Raw genomic sequence first — 16,333 nt, 5'->3', positions numbered from 1 at the left:
CTCATCCATCCATCATATACCATATGTACTTTTTAATAATTCATCTCTATCTCTAGCTATATGGGAAATGGAGTCAAATTATACATGTGAATTTTGACTCATATTCATTCATAAACACTCAAAATTGCTCAGGATGAATTAATTGATTGGGAATAGGAAAATGATGTGAAATTAACAAATAGTATTTAATAAACAATAACTTATTTTACATTGTTATCTTTTACCAATGAAAATCAACCTAATAAGCATATGAACTGGGAAGGGACCATAGCAAGCTCTGAATTGATCTAAGATTAACAAAGAAAATTTGGAGTTTTGTGGTTATTGTTGTTGCTGGTGGTATACATGCACATGTGCAAGTTTTGGCTAACCCCAGCACAGTCCTAGGAGACAGCCAAAGACATATAGTATATATACATTGGACAAATAAAGTCTCCCTTACACTTCTCTGAGACTTGCTTATGTATTGACAAGTTTCTGGGACACTGTAGCTTAAAGTTCACAAGAAAATTATAGCAGCATTAAATGCAAAACATATAGATGAAGATATACAGGAAAAAAATAGATACTACCTAGATATCTAGATACTACTAAAGAAAGCTAAATGGAGATATTACTGGAGAGGAAAAGACTAAAAAATGTAAATAATATATTCAAATATATTTTAAGTTATGATTCATATTGGATATGGATCCCATAGTTTCTATTTATACTGCAGGAAAAAAAAAATAAGACAATCAGGCACTGTGTCAGAAAATATAAATTGCTCAAAATCTTTAAAAACTTTCTAAAAAAAAATCACAATATTTTAAAGGAACTATCCTACAATTAAATTAATTAAAAAATAAATTTACCTAATTCTGAAAAAAATTTAAGAATAAATACTTTCTAAATATGCTTTGTGGAATAAGAAATGTGTTGATAAAAAAGTGGGTATGATTATTTTTCTGGATGTTTTCTCTTTTTAAAACAACTCTCATGTCTGATAGTTATGAGTAATTCTAAGGATTGGTAATCTATGAGATGTGTGTAACACAGGGAGTTCAACCTGGTGCTGTGTGACAATCTAGAGGTGTGGGATTGGGTTGGGGGTGGGAAGGAGGTTCAAGAGGGAGGGAATGTATATATACATATGGCTGATTCACATTGTTGTAAGGCAGAAACCAGCTCAACATTGTAAAGCAATTATCCTCCAATTAACATGTATACTTGTGGCTGAGTCATTTTGATATATGGCAAAACCAATACAATATTGTAAAGTTGAAAAAAAAAAAAATGAAGCCAATCCCCAAACCAGGGCCCATTTCTTACTGTGATCTTCTCCTCCTGGGCAGTAAAAGCTTCCTCAAAGTCATCATGCTTCTGACGAAGGGCTTCTACACTGCCCAGGGAATTTCCGAGGTCCTCGTTTTCCAGGAAGGCCTGTAGAAGACAGAAAGATACATCCCAGCTGTGCCTCACCAGTGAGAATCATTCCCTTTGGAATATCTCTGAGAAAAGGAATAAGAAAGGAGTTGAGGGGGATGGAAAGCAAGATGGGAATTAACACAAGGTAGGAGAGGAGATAGAGATTAACCTCAAAGAGCAGAACCTCAGCTTCAAAGTTCCCTTCCCAACCTTCTCATCCAAATTTATCACCTTCATCTCAGTGTGTGAACCAACCAATCTAAGCATGATTCTGTGTTCTCAAATCCTCAAGAGGACCACTCAACTCCACCAGAAAATCTCTGGTTAGCCCTGCCTCACTCATCACATTTTTCTTTCACCGATCCCTTAACAATTGGATATTAATTTTGCCGCATGTTCAGAGAAGTTTAAAACCTCTGTGATTTGTATTTAAATATTTTTCCTGTGCATTTATCCATGAGGGAATTTCAAGAGCCTTACAGAGAGGGTCAATCTTTTCTCTTCCTTGCGGCTCACCCTCTAGTTCCCAGGTGAACTGAAGTGGTGGTGAGGATGCTGATAGTAGTGAATGAGGAGCAGGAGAAATGGCTTCTGGATACTCGCTTAGCCCCTGTGTTACCTCTTGTCGGCTCATCCAACTGTCTACTTGCTCACTGTCACGGTAGAAGAGGTGCAGGTTCAAGCACTGCTCATACTGCTGCCGACGCTTCTCCCACAGCTCCAGCAGAGCCGCCCAGTGGTAGGTAAGTAATGACATCTTTGGAAAGGAAGAGGCAAAAGACCAGGAAGATATTAAATGAATTTATTTTATCCTACTGTCACTGAGCATCTAATACATGCAAGGCCCTTTGAAGGAAAAAAATGAATAGAAAAACAGGCTTTTCTCTTAAGGCTCCTCAGTTCAGTTCAGTTCAGTCTCTCAGTCATGTCCAACTCTTGGTGACCCCATGAATTTCAGCACACCAGGCCTCCCTGTCCATCACTACAACTAAGTAAGTCCCTATAGTATAGAAAAAATGGGAGAAATACCATAATAGAGATATACCACACTTACTATGTACAAATAAAGAAGAAAAGATTAATTGATTCAAAGACACAGGGAGTAGAAGTATAGAAACTATTGTATCAAACCAAGATTTAAAGGGCAGAGAGGTAGAGATGAGGATTGTAGGAGGACACAATACCACAAGTAAGTAATTATTCCAGGTAATCATTAGATTATACAAAGTGCTCCAGAGAAAACTGCAGTGTCTAAAAAAAGTGGACATTTCATGAAATTCAAGTTCACAGGGCACTTAAATGATCAGATTGAGAAGTTTGCCTTCTATTTCAAATGCAAATGAGAACCATCAAGGAAAAGGGGACATTCTCAAACTCATGAAAGCCTTTGTTTCTGCCCAAGCATCTGTCCGAGAAACCCCAGCTTATTAAAACTGCTGTGTTAATTCCATAAAAAAGATGGTACAAATTCTCAGAATTCAGGATAACAGGTACATTTCAAGGTTTTAGAGTTCCACTCTTCCTTTGGCAGAAAATTGTTAAAAATAAAAATTCATATTATAATTTTCCCAAAGGATTCTTGATGAGTTGAAAATATAGAGATCTCAGTCATCATATAGTGCTGGTGGCTGTGCTTGGAAGCTAATGAGATGCAGAGAACCTGCAAATCCTATTTCAATTATCATCCCAGAAATTCCTATGACTCTATGACTAGAGCAAATGTCTCAGGGATCAGGAGGTTTAGGTAAGCCCTTGGGATTTAGAAGATGATGATGATGGCAGTGTGTAAAGCTTTCCTGTTGCTTAAGGAAGATTTCAGAAACACAGATATAGGAAAATCAGTCTGATTTGAGGTTGTACAGAGGAGAGAAGGAAAGGAACCATGCACCAGGAACCATGCTAGACACCTTAGGGAACCCAAAGATAAAAAAGGAGTAGTCCTCAAAAAATCCACCATCTAGAGACTAGCATGGGAAAGTGACACAACAGAGCACATGTGACAAGGCAATTTGGCATGGAGGTTTCTTGGCTCAAATGGTAAAGACTCTGCCTGCACTGTAGTAGACCTGGTTTCAATCCCCAGGTAGGGAACTGGAGAAGGGAATGGCTACCCACTCCAGTATTCTTGCCTAGAGAATTACATGGACAGAGGAGCCTGGCAGGCTACAGTCCATGGGGTCACAAAGAGTTAGACACAACTGAGTAACTAATGCTTTCACTTTCAAGTGATGAAATTAGTTAGATCGACTAAGGTCTCAGAGATGAGGAAGCACACATCAAGTTCGGAAAATTTCAAAAGCCTCACTCTAGCTAAAGCAACATATGAACGAAGCAATGTGAAATCTGGATCTATGTTAAATATTTATATGGCTTCTGTCCTCTTTCTATTCAGAGATTGTCAATCAGTAAGAGATTAAGTGAAGGTTATGTATCAAACTTTCACAAATTCTGTTAAACTGGATTACCTTTTCTAGAACTTCATCAGATGCTTCATGATTGGCATCCAGCAGAGCTTGACCAGTCTCATTAGCAGTTTGAAATCGGTCATCATAAGAGTCAATCTCATGCTGTGACCACAAGACAAAAAAGTGTTAAAATGAAGCAGGAAATCTTCTGGTATTGTTGTCACCTCTCTCTTCCTCCTACTGGGGAGGCCTTCCTCTTTACCTTATGCTGCTGATGCCTGTCCAGTAGGGCTTCCCCACCAGCCACATCTATGGGCAGCTCATCAGCATTGATCAGAGCAGTCTTTTCCTCCATCCAACCTGAGAGCTCATCATAGTCAGATAAGAACCGCTGGTACCTGGGGAAAAGGTAAAGGAAAAGACAGAAAGGAGGAACCAGATGCAAATGGACGTTGAACAAACAGTCAGAGTTGGGTTGGGCTAAGATGTACAACATGCTTTTTGCATTAAATCTACCCCTTCATTCCTCTCATGTACTACCCTATTCCTTTAGCAATGCTGGCTTTAAATCCTTCACTCTAGATTGTATATTCCTAGGGTGAATGAGTCTTTGTGTGATGAAGCACTTGGGCATGACATCTTCAATATCACAGTCACACTCCAGAAACACTTGAAGTAAAGTACTATTTAGTAAAGTACTATGAGACCAATAAATAATCACATAACATAAACAACAGGAAGCACCTTATAATAAGGGGCAGCTAGAGTTAGGATTAGGAGCCCTCATGTATTTTAGTTCACTCTTCACCATATCAGTGAAGACAAAAGTCACCAAAAAAATTACCTGTTCAAAAAAATCATAGCCTCAACATTTCATTTTCAATCATATCAATATGATAAAGACTATTTTCTGGTGATTTAACAACTAATCATAAAAATTAAGTACAGAAATGATATTCAATTTTTTTTATATAAGCTGACCTACATTCAGGAAATAATTCTAGACTTATTTTCTATTCTTCAGCTTGGAAATTAATTCCAATTCCTTAGCTAGGGCCAGGATTTTGACATGTTTCTTCAAATACTTTTTCAGCTTCATGGGCCACTTCATAGCTTCTTACAACTATACAAACAGAGGAAGACAGAAAGGGTACAGGTGAAAGAAAATGTCATTCTGAGGATTATATCATCTTGCAAAGGACTTCTGGAAAATTAAAATTTCTTTTGTCTCTACTGAGCAGGCAGGAGGGCTGGGTCATTCACTATTTTATTCCTTTTACTCTTTTATTTCTGTTTTAATATTGCACTTTGACCCTGTAGAGGTAGTTAACATAATAGAGAAGGCTTTCTCACCCATAAGAAGCCTGCAGCTTTTGATATCTGCTGGTAGCCAAGTTGCGAATATGTTCCCAGTTGGAGACCAGATCCTCTTTCATCTGCTGGATTTCAGCTGCATCTGAAGGATGGGAAAGCTTCAACTTGTCTGCTTTGGCACATAACTCCTTCACCTTTGGGATGAAAAAGAAACCTAGGGTGTGAAGGTGGGTCAACAGTATGGTGCTAGATGGTGAGTTTATGGTACACACATATGTCTAATGATAATGCTGTACATCTGAAACTTACTATATAATTTTAGAATAAGGAAAAAAAGAAACTTAGTGGGAAATCCAAGTATTCTGATCCTCCTGACAAAGTTTTATGGGAGGGATGTAACATAATAATTATATGAGTAATAACATATTAGTGCATTTATATGGCTATATCTATATTAATATATTCATGTAACTATATTAACAATAATAACTTACTGACTGCTTTTTGTCTCTTGTTGTGCTAAGCATGTCACACGTGTGCTAAGCATGTTGTTTTATAGTCTCCATTTAATAAGACTATGAGGCAGAAACTATTCTTGTTCCCCTTGTATGTGAAAACTGAGAGGCTAAGTATTTTATCTGCCCGAGGTCATTCAATAAATCATTATCAGAAGCAATATTTAGACATATATCTGTCCTTCATTACCCTCTATATTGTTTTCATAAACATTACCATAGGAATCAGAGAGATACTTCTGCTAGCGAAAATTTTTGCCAAGAAAATTCCAGTAATGCCAGGCCAGTGTGAGCACAATTCCCGAAGAGCAGGGTTACTAGGGAAAATTCCATGTTACCATTAGTCCTTCCACTATATTTGTCTAAGATGAGATTTCATTATCATTATTCATTAAGTCATGGTATTTTATCACTCATAATTAGAAAACAAAAAAATCAAAAGGTAAAAATGAGGAAGGAAAAAAGAAGTAGACTGGTGAAATATTTTTCAGAAACTGGACCGAGGGATAGAACTATGATTAAAGCATAGTAACTAGGGATCTTCTTATGGGCTGACTCCACTGTAAAAGCTGAGGAGTAATTAGTTTAAGTTATGGTTAAAGTTGTGAGGGTAAGAAGTAAGAATGGGAGGCAGTCAAGAATATAGGCTTACTCCAAGTTCTAGAGTGACTATGCCTAGCGTAGGTATAGGAATCGAGGTCTTTCAGCTTCCAGAAGAAAACCCAAAGGTGGGTTGAGTAGAGTGTTTTAGTGTCTATGTTTATTATAAAAGGAGAAGAAGAAATATTCTCCCTTTTCTACTGAGTAAAGGACAAAAAAAAACAAGGTTCATCTCCAACAAGAGAAGGTGTGGTTAGGCAGGAAACCATTCATGAAGCTATCTATTTTGGTTTTAAATTATGAAATATATTACAAAAAGCATAAGCATATATATAATATATATGTGTGTATTTAAATACAAATAATTTAAACAAAATACTAGATATCCAAAAATCATGTACAAGTTATAAACTAGAATAAAGAGGTATATTCAGGTGGCACAAAATTTCTCTTTCATTGAAATAATGAATTTACTGTGTTCTAGGGAGACAAGTTGGAGAAGGCAATAGCACCCCACTCCAGTACTCTTGCCCGGAGAATCCCATGGACAGAGGAGCCTGATAGGCTACAGTCCATGGGGTCACTAAGAGTCAGGCATGACTGAGCGACTTCACTTGCACTTTTCACTTCCATGCATTGGAGAAGGAAATGGCAACCCACTCCAGTATTCTTGCCTAGAGAATCCCAGGGACAGAGGAGCCTGTTGGGCTGCCTTCTATGGGGTCGCACAGAGTTGGACATGACTGACGCAACTTAGCAGCAGTAGCAGCAGCAGCATGGAGACAAGTGGATATGGAAATGGCAACCCACTCCAGTATTCTTGCCTGGAAAATCCCATGGACAGAGGAGCCTGGTGGGCTACAGTCCATAGGATCACAAAGAGATGGACACGACTGAGTGACTTCACTTACTTATGGAGACAAGATGAACGTCAGATGGCTCTTTTAACTCAAGGATGTTAGCTCTTTCTCCCACAGGCTTACCTTGTCATTCATGACTGCAAGGCTCCTCTCAAGTGTCTTGTGACTGTGAAACAGTGCCTCAGAGCTCACAAGGTCTTTGCCATAGTCCTCAGATGTGACTTGAGCCTCCTTCTCCTCAATCCACTGGATGGCTTCAGTCACATCCCTGCCAGACAACCCCATGAGCTCCAGCAAAGGAAGAAGGCAGGCATTCCAGGGCAAACAGCACCCAGCAGGACCAGCCTCATTCACCTGTCAGAAATTATTCTATCTTCCCACACACTAGCAAAAAATAGCATAAAGAATTCCTGTTTTGGGGCTTCCCTGGTGATCCATTGGTTAAGAATTCACCTGCCAATGCAGGGGATGTAGGTTCAATCCCTGGTCTGGGAAGATCCCACATGCAGAGACAGCTAGGCCTGTGAACCAAAACTACTGAAACTCATACACCTAGAGTCTGCACTTCACAAGAGAAGCCACCACAATGAGAATCCCGCCCACCACACTGAAGAGTAAACCCTGGCTCATCTCAGCTAGAGAAAGCCCGCCCACAACAACCAAGACCCAGTACAGACGAAAATAGAATAAATGCACAAAGATTTTTAAAAAGAGTTCCTACTTTTATGGTTTCCATCGAGATGTAGAGACCTGGGCATCCTGTCAACTGAACCTCCAGATATACTTCTGGGTTAGCTCTTCACAAATGTCCTTCTTCCCAACCTCACCCTCCATTCTCTTTCTGCTTTTGCCCCTGCAGAACTTCCATCACTAATTCACTAGTGCTAATTTTATTACTTTAAGCTCCATTTAACACACTTGGCTATTGACTGGATCACAATTTTAACCACTGTGTTCCTTGTTGTTTTAAGGGCAAGAACATGATTTTCTTTGATTCAAGGCATTGGCCACTAATTGCTAACAGTAGACAAAGGCTAACCCAAATACCCAGCCTGGTGCTATTGCAGTTTCCTACAATTCAGTGGCCAGATTCCTACCTTTTGAATCTCTGGAGGTCTGCAGCACTGGACAGCATTTTCCGTCGTTGGAGAGCCAGACCATGGAGACGTTCCCAGGCTGCATTCACCTCCTTCTGCTTTGACTGAATCGAGGACAGCTCAGGATGCTTTTCCTGTGGGAGTAAGTCAGTGTTGGACTAATGCAGAAAAGACTTAAAAACTTCTTATTTCACACTTTGCCCTAAGCAGAGGATAGCCATTTAGCCAGATACCACGCTTCACCTTAGCCCTGGTCCCTTTTACTTGATCCACATCACCAAAATCTAGAAAACCAAACCAACAGATGTTGTATCTTCTGTCCACAGCTCAAGACTAGTCTACTAACATAGGTTGCCCAACCTCATTATTTTCAGAACTCCATCATGTTGATGGCTGCTAGCTTCCCTCAAGACCCTGGAAACCAAGGAAGAGAAAATTCCTTTCATGAAGTCTGACTTAATTTTTCATCTCGAGTACTATGAGTTTTGGCTCTTTTGGGGCCCTGACACCTTGAGAATATAGTTGGAGCTATTTTCCTCTTCCAAGAACTAGATAAACTAGCAGATAAATTTAATTTTGCAGTTCATACAGTTTCGCAGACTATCTGAAGCAATGAGATTTATGTTTATCAGATAAAGCTAGCTAGTATCAGCCCATTTAGATACTTGGCAGTTTTGAGTAGTTGCCATATACCAGGTCTCCCGACCCCTCCTATCCCTGTTTATTCCTATTTCCATTTCTGTTTTGCAGCCTCTTCAGACAGAATTTTCTTCTCTTCGTTCTTTACAAGTAGAAATAATATTTTATAAGCCCCAGTACTTAGGCCTCAAGAAGTCTTTCAGCTTCTGTTCTTACCTTCTTGGAACATATAAAAAGTATGATCTACTGAAAGATGAGAGAGCACATGGAGAAAGCCTGCACTATCCTTGCCAAATCCTTAGACATGGGAGGAAGGTTGTATTAGATCCTGTACACCAACTGAGCCACTGCATAACTGCAGTTACTTAAGAATATCAGGTGAGATTGGGAGAATGGCCCAGCTGAGCAGCTGACTCAGTGAATCTGACTCATTTAACCATGGAAAAATAAAATGTTTTATGTTTTAAGTTTTGTAGTGGTTTGGTAGATAGTAACAGATAACATATTCAAAAGCAGAGACATTACTTTGCCAAGAAAGGTCCGTTTAGTCAAGGCTATGGCTTTTCCTGTGGTCATGTATGGATGTGAGAGTTGGACTGTGAAGAAGGCTGAGCACCGAAGAATTGATGCTTTTGAACTGTGGTGTTGGAGAAGACTCTTGAGAGTCCCTTGGACTGCAAGGAGATCCAACCAGTCCATTCTGAAGGAGATCAGCCCTGGGATTTCTTTGGAAGGACTGATGCTAAAGCTGAAACTCCAGTACTTTGGCCACCTCATGCAAAGAGTTGACTCATTGGAAAAGACTCTGATGCTGGGAGGGATTGGGGTTAGGAGGAGAAGGGGATGACAGAGGATGAGATGGCTGGATGGCATCACTGACTCGATGGATGTGAGTGTGAGTGAACTCCGGGAGTTGGTGATGGACAGGGAGGCCTGGTGTGCTGCAGTTCATGGGGTCGCAAAGAGTCAGACATGACTGAGTGACTGAACTCAACTGAACTGATAACTAAAAAAAAAAAAAAAAAAAAAAAAATCTGCACAATAAGAAAAATGCAGTCATGTTAGAGGGAGAAATTTAGAGACTGTTGGAAATGAGGCCTGGAAAAAAGTAAGAAATAGTTTATTTTCCCTACTCTAGTACCTATTAATCCTGAAATTTTGATTCTATTTACACATAAATATCATTCCCATTATATAGCTGCAGTGATAATAAAACTTTAAATGGAAAAACATGATAGTCAACTATTGCAGTTTCTGTTCAATTCCTTCACATACATATAAAATCAGACTGACTTCCCAGTTCTTACATATGTTAAGGGTATTTAGTCACACACGGAGTATTTGTATGCTCAGAAATTAAAAGCTTATTTAAGCACTTTCTTAAGTAAATAAAGGTAAATCTGCCTCTTTTTCCTTCCCCCTCAAAGCACAGAAAAATTTGTTTAATGATATCATATATATTATGAGAAGCCACAATTATTTTATATTATTTGCCACTTTACTCTGGTGCTTCATAAACATGAAAAATTGATGTACTGCACAGTGCAAGAGTAACCTCATTGTGGACTGAATTTCTTTACATAAACCCATGTACACTCACTCACTCACACCTCTATTTCTGTAGACTGGCAAGGGATGAATTCAGAAATGAGAGAAAGCTACTCTGGGCATGTTACTCCAGGGACAGGCATACCTCTGTTTTCTCACAATGTCCTATATATCTTTCTTGTCCCTTCTACAAATGGCCAGGCAATCTTCTTGAAGATCAGAACCCTTTCCCTGGATTGGCTCTGTTATTCCCCACCTCACCTCTGCACACTCATTGGCATATCGGTTCACTTCATTCACTCTCTCCTTTCGAACTTCCATATCTACTAGGAACTCTTCAAACTTCTTATGCAGAACCTCTGTGCGCTCCCAGTCCTCACCCAGCTCCACTGATGTCACCAGAGCGTCCTGTAGACACAGAAAGGTCTATTAGGTCACCAGCAAATATTTAGAGATTCCTGCAGTTCAAATGCCCAAAACCCTTGTTTACATTTACATTCCCAGGAAAACTCAGAAGGAGATACTGGTGAAACCTGGGATAACCCCTTCAAGAAAGTCAGAGCAAGGGCATATTTCCTGAGGTGGCACTGTGACTCAGGGGACAGTGGTCTTTGGGGTAATTCTTTGGGAAGACCAGGAACATTGTCAGAAAATGCCCCTGGAAGAACCCTTTTGTGGTTTGGAACATGAAAAGTAAATCCATCCTGGTTCTGCTCGATTCAACATCCTGAGTTTTTACAAAAGTATTGTACCGAATGCTTGCCTGTGTAAATTTTCAGTCCTAACCATAGGGTTATTCTTCAAGTAATAGGAGATAGAAACCTCTCTAGTTATAGGTACTAAGAGACAAAGGATTAAGGGAAAAACTGGCAATTCTCTCAGTTGGAACCAGAGTAGGATTGAAAACCTGGAAGGAGTGAAGGCTCATGGAAGGTAGAAGGGGGGCAATCCTAGATGATCTTTCAGCACACATTTTTTTTTGTATGTCTTGCCTTCTTCATGTTCAGATTCATACATTTAGACTTATCCTCCTATAATGTTGCCTACTTCCAGAATACCTCTAAATCTTTGCTAACATTCCTCTTTCTTCCAAGGAACTAAGCCCAGGAACAGATACCCTGACTTCTTTACAAAAAGTGAAAGTGAAAGTTGCTCAGTTGTGTTGCATGTTGCTTCTTGTGACCCCATGGACTGTAGCCTGCCAGGCTCCTCTGTCTGTGGGATTATCCAGACAAGAATACTGGAGTGGTAGCCATCCCCTGCTCCAGGGGATCTTCCCAACCCAGGGATGGAACCCAGGTCTCCCGCATTGCAGGCAGATTTTTACCATCTGAGCCACCAGGGAAGTCTGCATTAAATTGCTATGGGATGTCTGGGCCAGAGGGATGGAAAATCCTATATACAGGCTGTTTGGTGCTATACCTTGTCTCCAATCCACTCCAAGATGTCAGCACACTCCTGGAAGTACTGTTGGAGTTTCAGGGCCCGCAGCAGCAGGGCACCCTTCTCCCGGGTCAGCTCCAGCAGCAGGTCCCACAGGCGGTTCAGTTCCTCCAGAAGGCCCTTTGGGAGAAGTAAAAGCACTCAGGCACGTTACCTGCTGTGGAGCAGCAGTTATAGACTCAGAGACCTGTGCAGAGAGGGATCCGGATAAAAATCCCTCATCCCATTATCTCATGCATTAATTGCTCAAAAATATTTAAAAGAGGATAGGGCATGTATGGGAATAACCATTAAACCATATGATTACCTGTGGCTGATTCATGTTGATATATGGCAAAACCAATACAATATTGTAAAGTTAAAAAAAAAAAAAACCATATGATCTTCCATAAAGAAAAATAAATAATAACATTTGGGTGTTTTAGAGGATGAAATGATTACAAATGATAAGACAGGATGAAATAAAAATTCATTTAAAAACAGGTGCTCATTTGAATTTTACCTTTAGGGATAGAATTTTGATAGGCAGAAGATACAGAGACGGTGTTCAAAGTACTGACAAAGGCACAGAAAAAGTTAGCATGGACTGTCTGTCAGAAGGGATAAGAGCTACAAGTTTTTCTGACTTACAAAGGAAATAGGATCACCAAAGCAATAACAGAACTTGAGACTATATAGTTGAGGGCTCTAATGCTAGGTTAGCTTAGAAGACCAGGTTTTACATATATTGTAAAATTAAAGGTATAATTTATGTTGTGTCTTCAAGAATCTTCTATTTTCCAACTACTTCATGGTTCTAAGGTAACATGTAGCACATAAATCACATTTATCTATGGATCCTGCAGTGCTACAGGATTACTATAATCTCAGAAATTCTGATGGATGTGAAGATGTTTCAGATATTTCTCAACTATTTTAATTAATGTAAGGGACTGATTTTTGTGCAATTTTACCAAATCATTTTTACTTAATAACAGGTAAATTTTGAGTTATTCTTGTTACAGAATCTTTTTTCTAATAAGGTTTATTCTTGTTAAAGTCTGTATCACCTGACTATGTTTTGTTGATAGTAAAAGGAACTAGAATTTGTATGCTACATATGGAAATATAAGCCCCAACTTATAAATATGTAACACACACTTCTCTTGACAATTTTAGAAACAGTTAAACAGTAAAAAAAATTTCACTTAATACAAAAAGAACCTGAACTGACTATCAACCCAAACATTTTAGGGGAATATATGAATTAACTCAGAAAAAAAGCTGATAAATTAATAATGGATTCCATGGTAGTGGTGCTCTTTGATCTTCAGGGTTCAAGGGTTTGGAGAGCTACAATAGTAGCCACAGCATGTGAGCTCTGAGGAGAAAGGCATAATAGACAAAGGGAGAAAGATTTCAGAGAAAATTCAAAGAAACAGCATCCCTTGTTTAGAGAGTTTAAGCACCAAGGACTCTGAGCTTAGAAGAATTAGTCAGAAAGGACATTTGGGAAAGCCAATTCATCTGGGTTGAGGCGGGTTTGATCTTGAACCACCCCATCCTGTGACGGCATAAGGAGGAAGGTGACATTATTCAATGAGAGCTTTGTGCCATAGCTCTTCTCCCCACTCCTAGGAACACTATCATATCCCATCATTTTTTCCTTCCACAATCCAAGTAAAATATAAGAGGCAGAACCACGGTTCCAAGTCAGTTGTATCGACGTGTACACCTGTTGTAATCAATGAAAACTCTGATAACCTAATCAACAATTAGAAGCATCTCTCACAGAGCCCTACCATATATTTACCTTGGTGTCCTCATGGGCAAAATGCCCCTCAGGAAATCGAGTTTCCCTGGTTTCTTCCAGATCAGGAAGGACCCTTGATTTTGCTTGCACCTCTGCTTCAAAGAATTCATGCTTCTGATATTTCCCCTGAAGATTAGAAATCAGAGTTTATGGCTTAATGGAGCCTGGTCTCCTGGACCATAAAAGAGTTCTTTTATTCCTCTGCTTTCTTGCAGGCAGAACTACCAGTTTCCCAGCATAGATGAAACGATAACCTATGATCATAGCTGCTGCTACTGCTACTGCTAAGTTGCTTCAGTCGTGTCCGACTCTGTGCAACCCCATAGACGGCAGCCCACCAGGCTCCCCTGTACCTGGGATTCTCCAGGCAAGAACACTGGAGTGGGTTGCCATTGCCTAGAGGAGTCCTATTGTAAAAGAAGTTGTTGTGGCAGAATCAATGCATATAGGTTTTTAAAGATTCCCAGACCCAATGTCCTGGACCGCAGAAGAAGGTCTTTTCAGTCCTTATTGCCTTTGGGAAATTCCCAATAAATATTATGTTAAAGTCTTAATTGCCTTCTGTGGAAATGAAATAATGTAACACAGAATTTTTCCTTTTAAGAAAAGAGGAAGTAAATCCTACTGAAAGTACTGAACAATGAGGAAAATTATCATGACAACAGTGGCCTTTATTTTAACTGGGAAGTTTTTGCATGCTAAATTATGCTCTTGTTGTCATATATAGATTGATTCATTTAGTAGGTAACACTTTGTTCTTGTTCTAGGTGCTTTCTTTCTGATATCCATTGTGCATTTTAGGCATACAAGCCTTTCTTCTGATCCTTACTATGCCTTATTCTGTAATACAAGTAGTAGGGGGAGATTTCACCAAACCTCTCTATCTGAGATCTCTCATTTGAACTTAACAAGAGTCATAAACAGCCAACTGGGAAAAACCCTGGTTAAATCATATCTTTCTGAGGAGAGCAAAAAGAAGTTAGTTCAGAAGTACTGATGCTCTTTACTTCAATTCCATCCTTAATGTCATAAATATTGAAATTTCATAGTGCATCATAAATTCTTTGAATTCTCAGTGTTTTGCCCATGGTGTAAGTTAAGAGCAATATTACATTTATAAAGGATGATGCTGGGAGGGATTGGGGGCAGGAAGAGAAGGGGACGACAGAGGATGAGATGGCTGGATGGCATCACTGACTCGATGGACGTGAGTCTCAGTGAACTCCAGGGGTTGGTAATGGACAGGGAGGCCTGGTGTGCTGCAATTCATGGGGTCACAAAGAGTCGGACACGACTGAGCGACTGATCTGATCTGATCTAATCTAGAATGAGTTTCCTGTGTAAATAAGATATTGAGGCTTAAGGAGTTGAAAACATGGACTATTTAGAGACAGAATTACCGTTCCCAAAGTCTAATCTTCTATTACAGCATCCCTCTAGAGTTTACCAGATGCACACCTACATTATAAAAATGTTTCCCTCCCTAGAGATTTTAGAGTCTACTCTGGGGAAGTCAGTGAAACTGAAGAACCTGTATGTTTGTTGGGTCTTCATAGCTTTTATCAGTTGCAATCTTGATTTTCTCCATGATCCATTTCTCATGGTCATCAACATCTCGTATGAAAACCTGGTAGTGATAGGAATCTTCAAGTTTCTGACCCCTCTCAGCAACCCGTTCCTTGAACCTCTGGTACCGACTCAACACCTCCTGACGCCTCTCCTGGATCTCTTCTGCTGTTTCCAGCACCTTTGGCCCATCACTCTCCATAGCCTGTAAGTTAAAAAGTTTACTTATTGCTGGTTCTCAAGTCTCTAGTATACTGTTTGTTTGTTTGTTTTCCCCTCTCTGTCTCTAATATTCTGTCTTTTTAAATGTCTCAAGGCATTTACTCATGTTGGACTTAGGTTCAGATATCTTTATACCTATAAAAGTCTCTTTTTAGAAAGGCTGTGGTACATTTATATAATTTTAACCACATGCAGCTACAACTTAGGCTAATAATTCTTGGTCATTCAGAATACTTTTCCAACTTTTCACATAAACATCTGCCCATATTAATAAACTTAATTAACAGTAAAGTTATATAACATGCATTATTAGACAATTGAAAACAAGTTTAAATTAGCAAAATCACATTTTCAGATGCATCAAAGAAATACAATTTTACTGCTTTCAAAAACTTAAAAGGTGTTAACATGCACTGATCATGACAAACCTAATTTAATGAATAAATTAAAATGGCTTGCAATTAATTTTGACAAATGATATACCCCAAAGTCCAAAAAGAATTTGTGTAAAAATAAAACTAATACATTATTTACTTTTTTTATTTTCTTTATTCACAAACAATACAAATCAAAAATTTAGCACATTTACAATCTAATTACCACAAATTTCAAATTATTAGCATCTTGGTAACTGACTTTTGCAATGTAAACCATTGTATTATCAAATAAAATCATATATTATTTTCCAATAATAGTGGGATCCAATTTATTTGTGACAACATCCAGCAAAATCTCCATAGGATACACCTTCATTTACCTGGATATAAGCACAGTTTTTTCCTAGTTTACCTCAGTGAAAACATTCAATATAAGATTTAAGCTTTAGTCTCCTTCTATACATGATTGTTATTCTGTGGGTGGCCTTTACTAGTTTGGTTACAGAATTAAACCCTTCTATGGAGACTCAAACATTTATCATGAGTTA

General features: G+C 39.0%; 1 protein-coding gene across 1 annotated transcript in view; it reads right to left on the bottom strand.

The window, feature by feature from the left end:
• Nucleotides 1-15,391, bottom strand: part of SPTA1 (spectrin alpha, erythrocytic 1) — an 87,036-nt gene extending 71,645 nt beyond the window's left edge. The window contains exons 1-11 of the mRNA XM_055586758.1: nucleotides 15,152-15,391; nucleotides 13,621-13,746; nucleotides 11,808-11,948; nucleotides 10,647-10,793; nucleotides 8,199-8,332; nucleotides 7,225-7,369; nucleotides 5,166-5,320; nucleotides 4,075-4,210; nucleotides 3,873-3,974; nucleotides 2,027-2,164; nucleotides 1,312-1,422 (exon numbers count right to left, since the gene is read on the bottom strand). Coding sequence (XP_055442733.1) covers nucleotides 1,312-1,422; nucleotides 2,027-2,164; nucleotides 3,873-3,974; nucleotides 4,075-4,210; nucleotides 5,166-5,320; nucleotides 7,225-7,369; nucleotides 8,199-8,332; nucleotides 10,647-10,793; nucleotides 11,808-11,948; nucleotides 13,621-13,746; nucleotides 15,152-15,388 — 1,572 coding nt within the window. The 5' untranslated portion in view covers nucleotides 15,389-15,391. The remainder of the gene's footprint in view (nucleotides 1-1,311; nucleotides 1,423-2,026; nucleotides 2,165-3,872; nucleotides 3,975-4,074; nucleotides 4,211-5,165; nucleotides 5,321-7,224; nucleotides 7,370-8,198; nucleotides 8,333-10,646; nucleotides 10,794-11,807; nucleotides 11,949-13,620; nucleotides 13,747-15,151) is intronic.
• Between the last annotated feature and the right edge of the window lie 942 nt (nucleotides 15,392-16,333).

This window comes from Bubalus kerabau, chromosome 6 (assembly GCF_029407905.1).
Source record: "Bubalus kerabau isolate K-KA32 ecotype Philippines breed swamp buffalo chromosome 6, PCC_UOA_SB_1v2, whole genome shotgun sequence".
Lineage (NCBI taxonomy): Eukaryota > Metazoa > Chordata > Mammalia > Artiodactyla > Bovidae > Bubalus > Bubalus kerabau.
The sequence above is the reverse complement of the archived record's forward strand: the minus strand, read 5'-3'. Positions and strand labels throughout refer to the sequence as shown.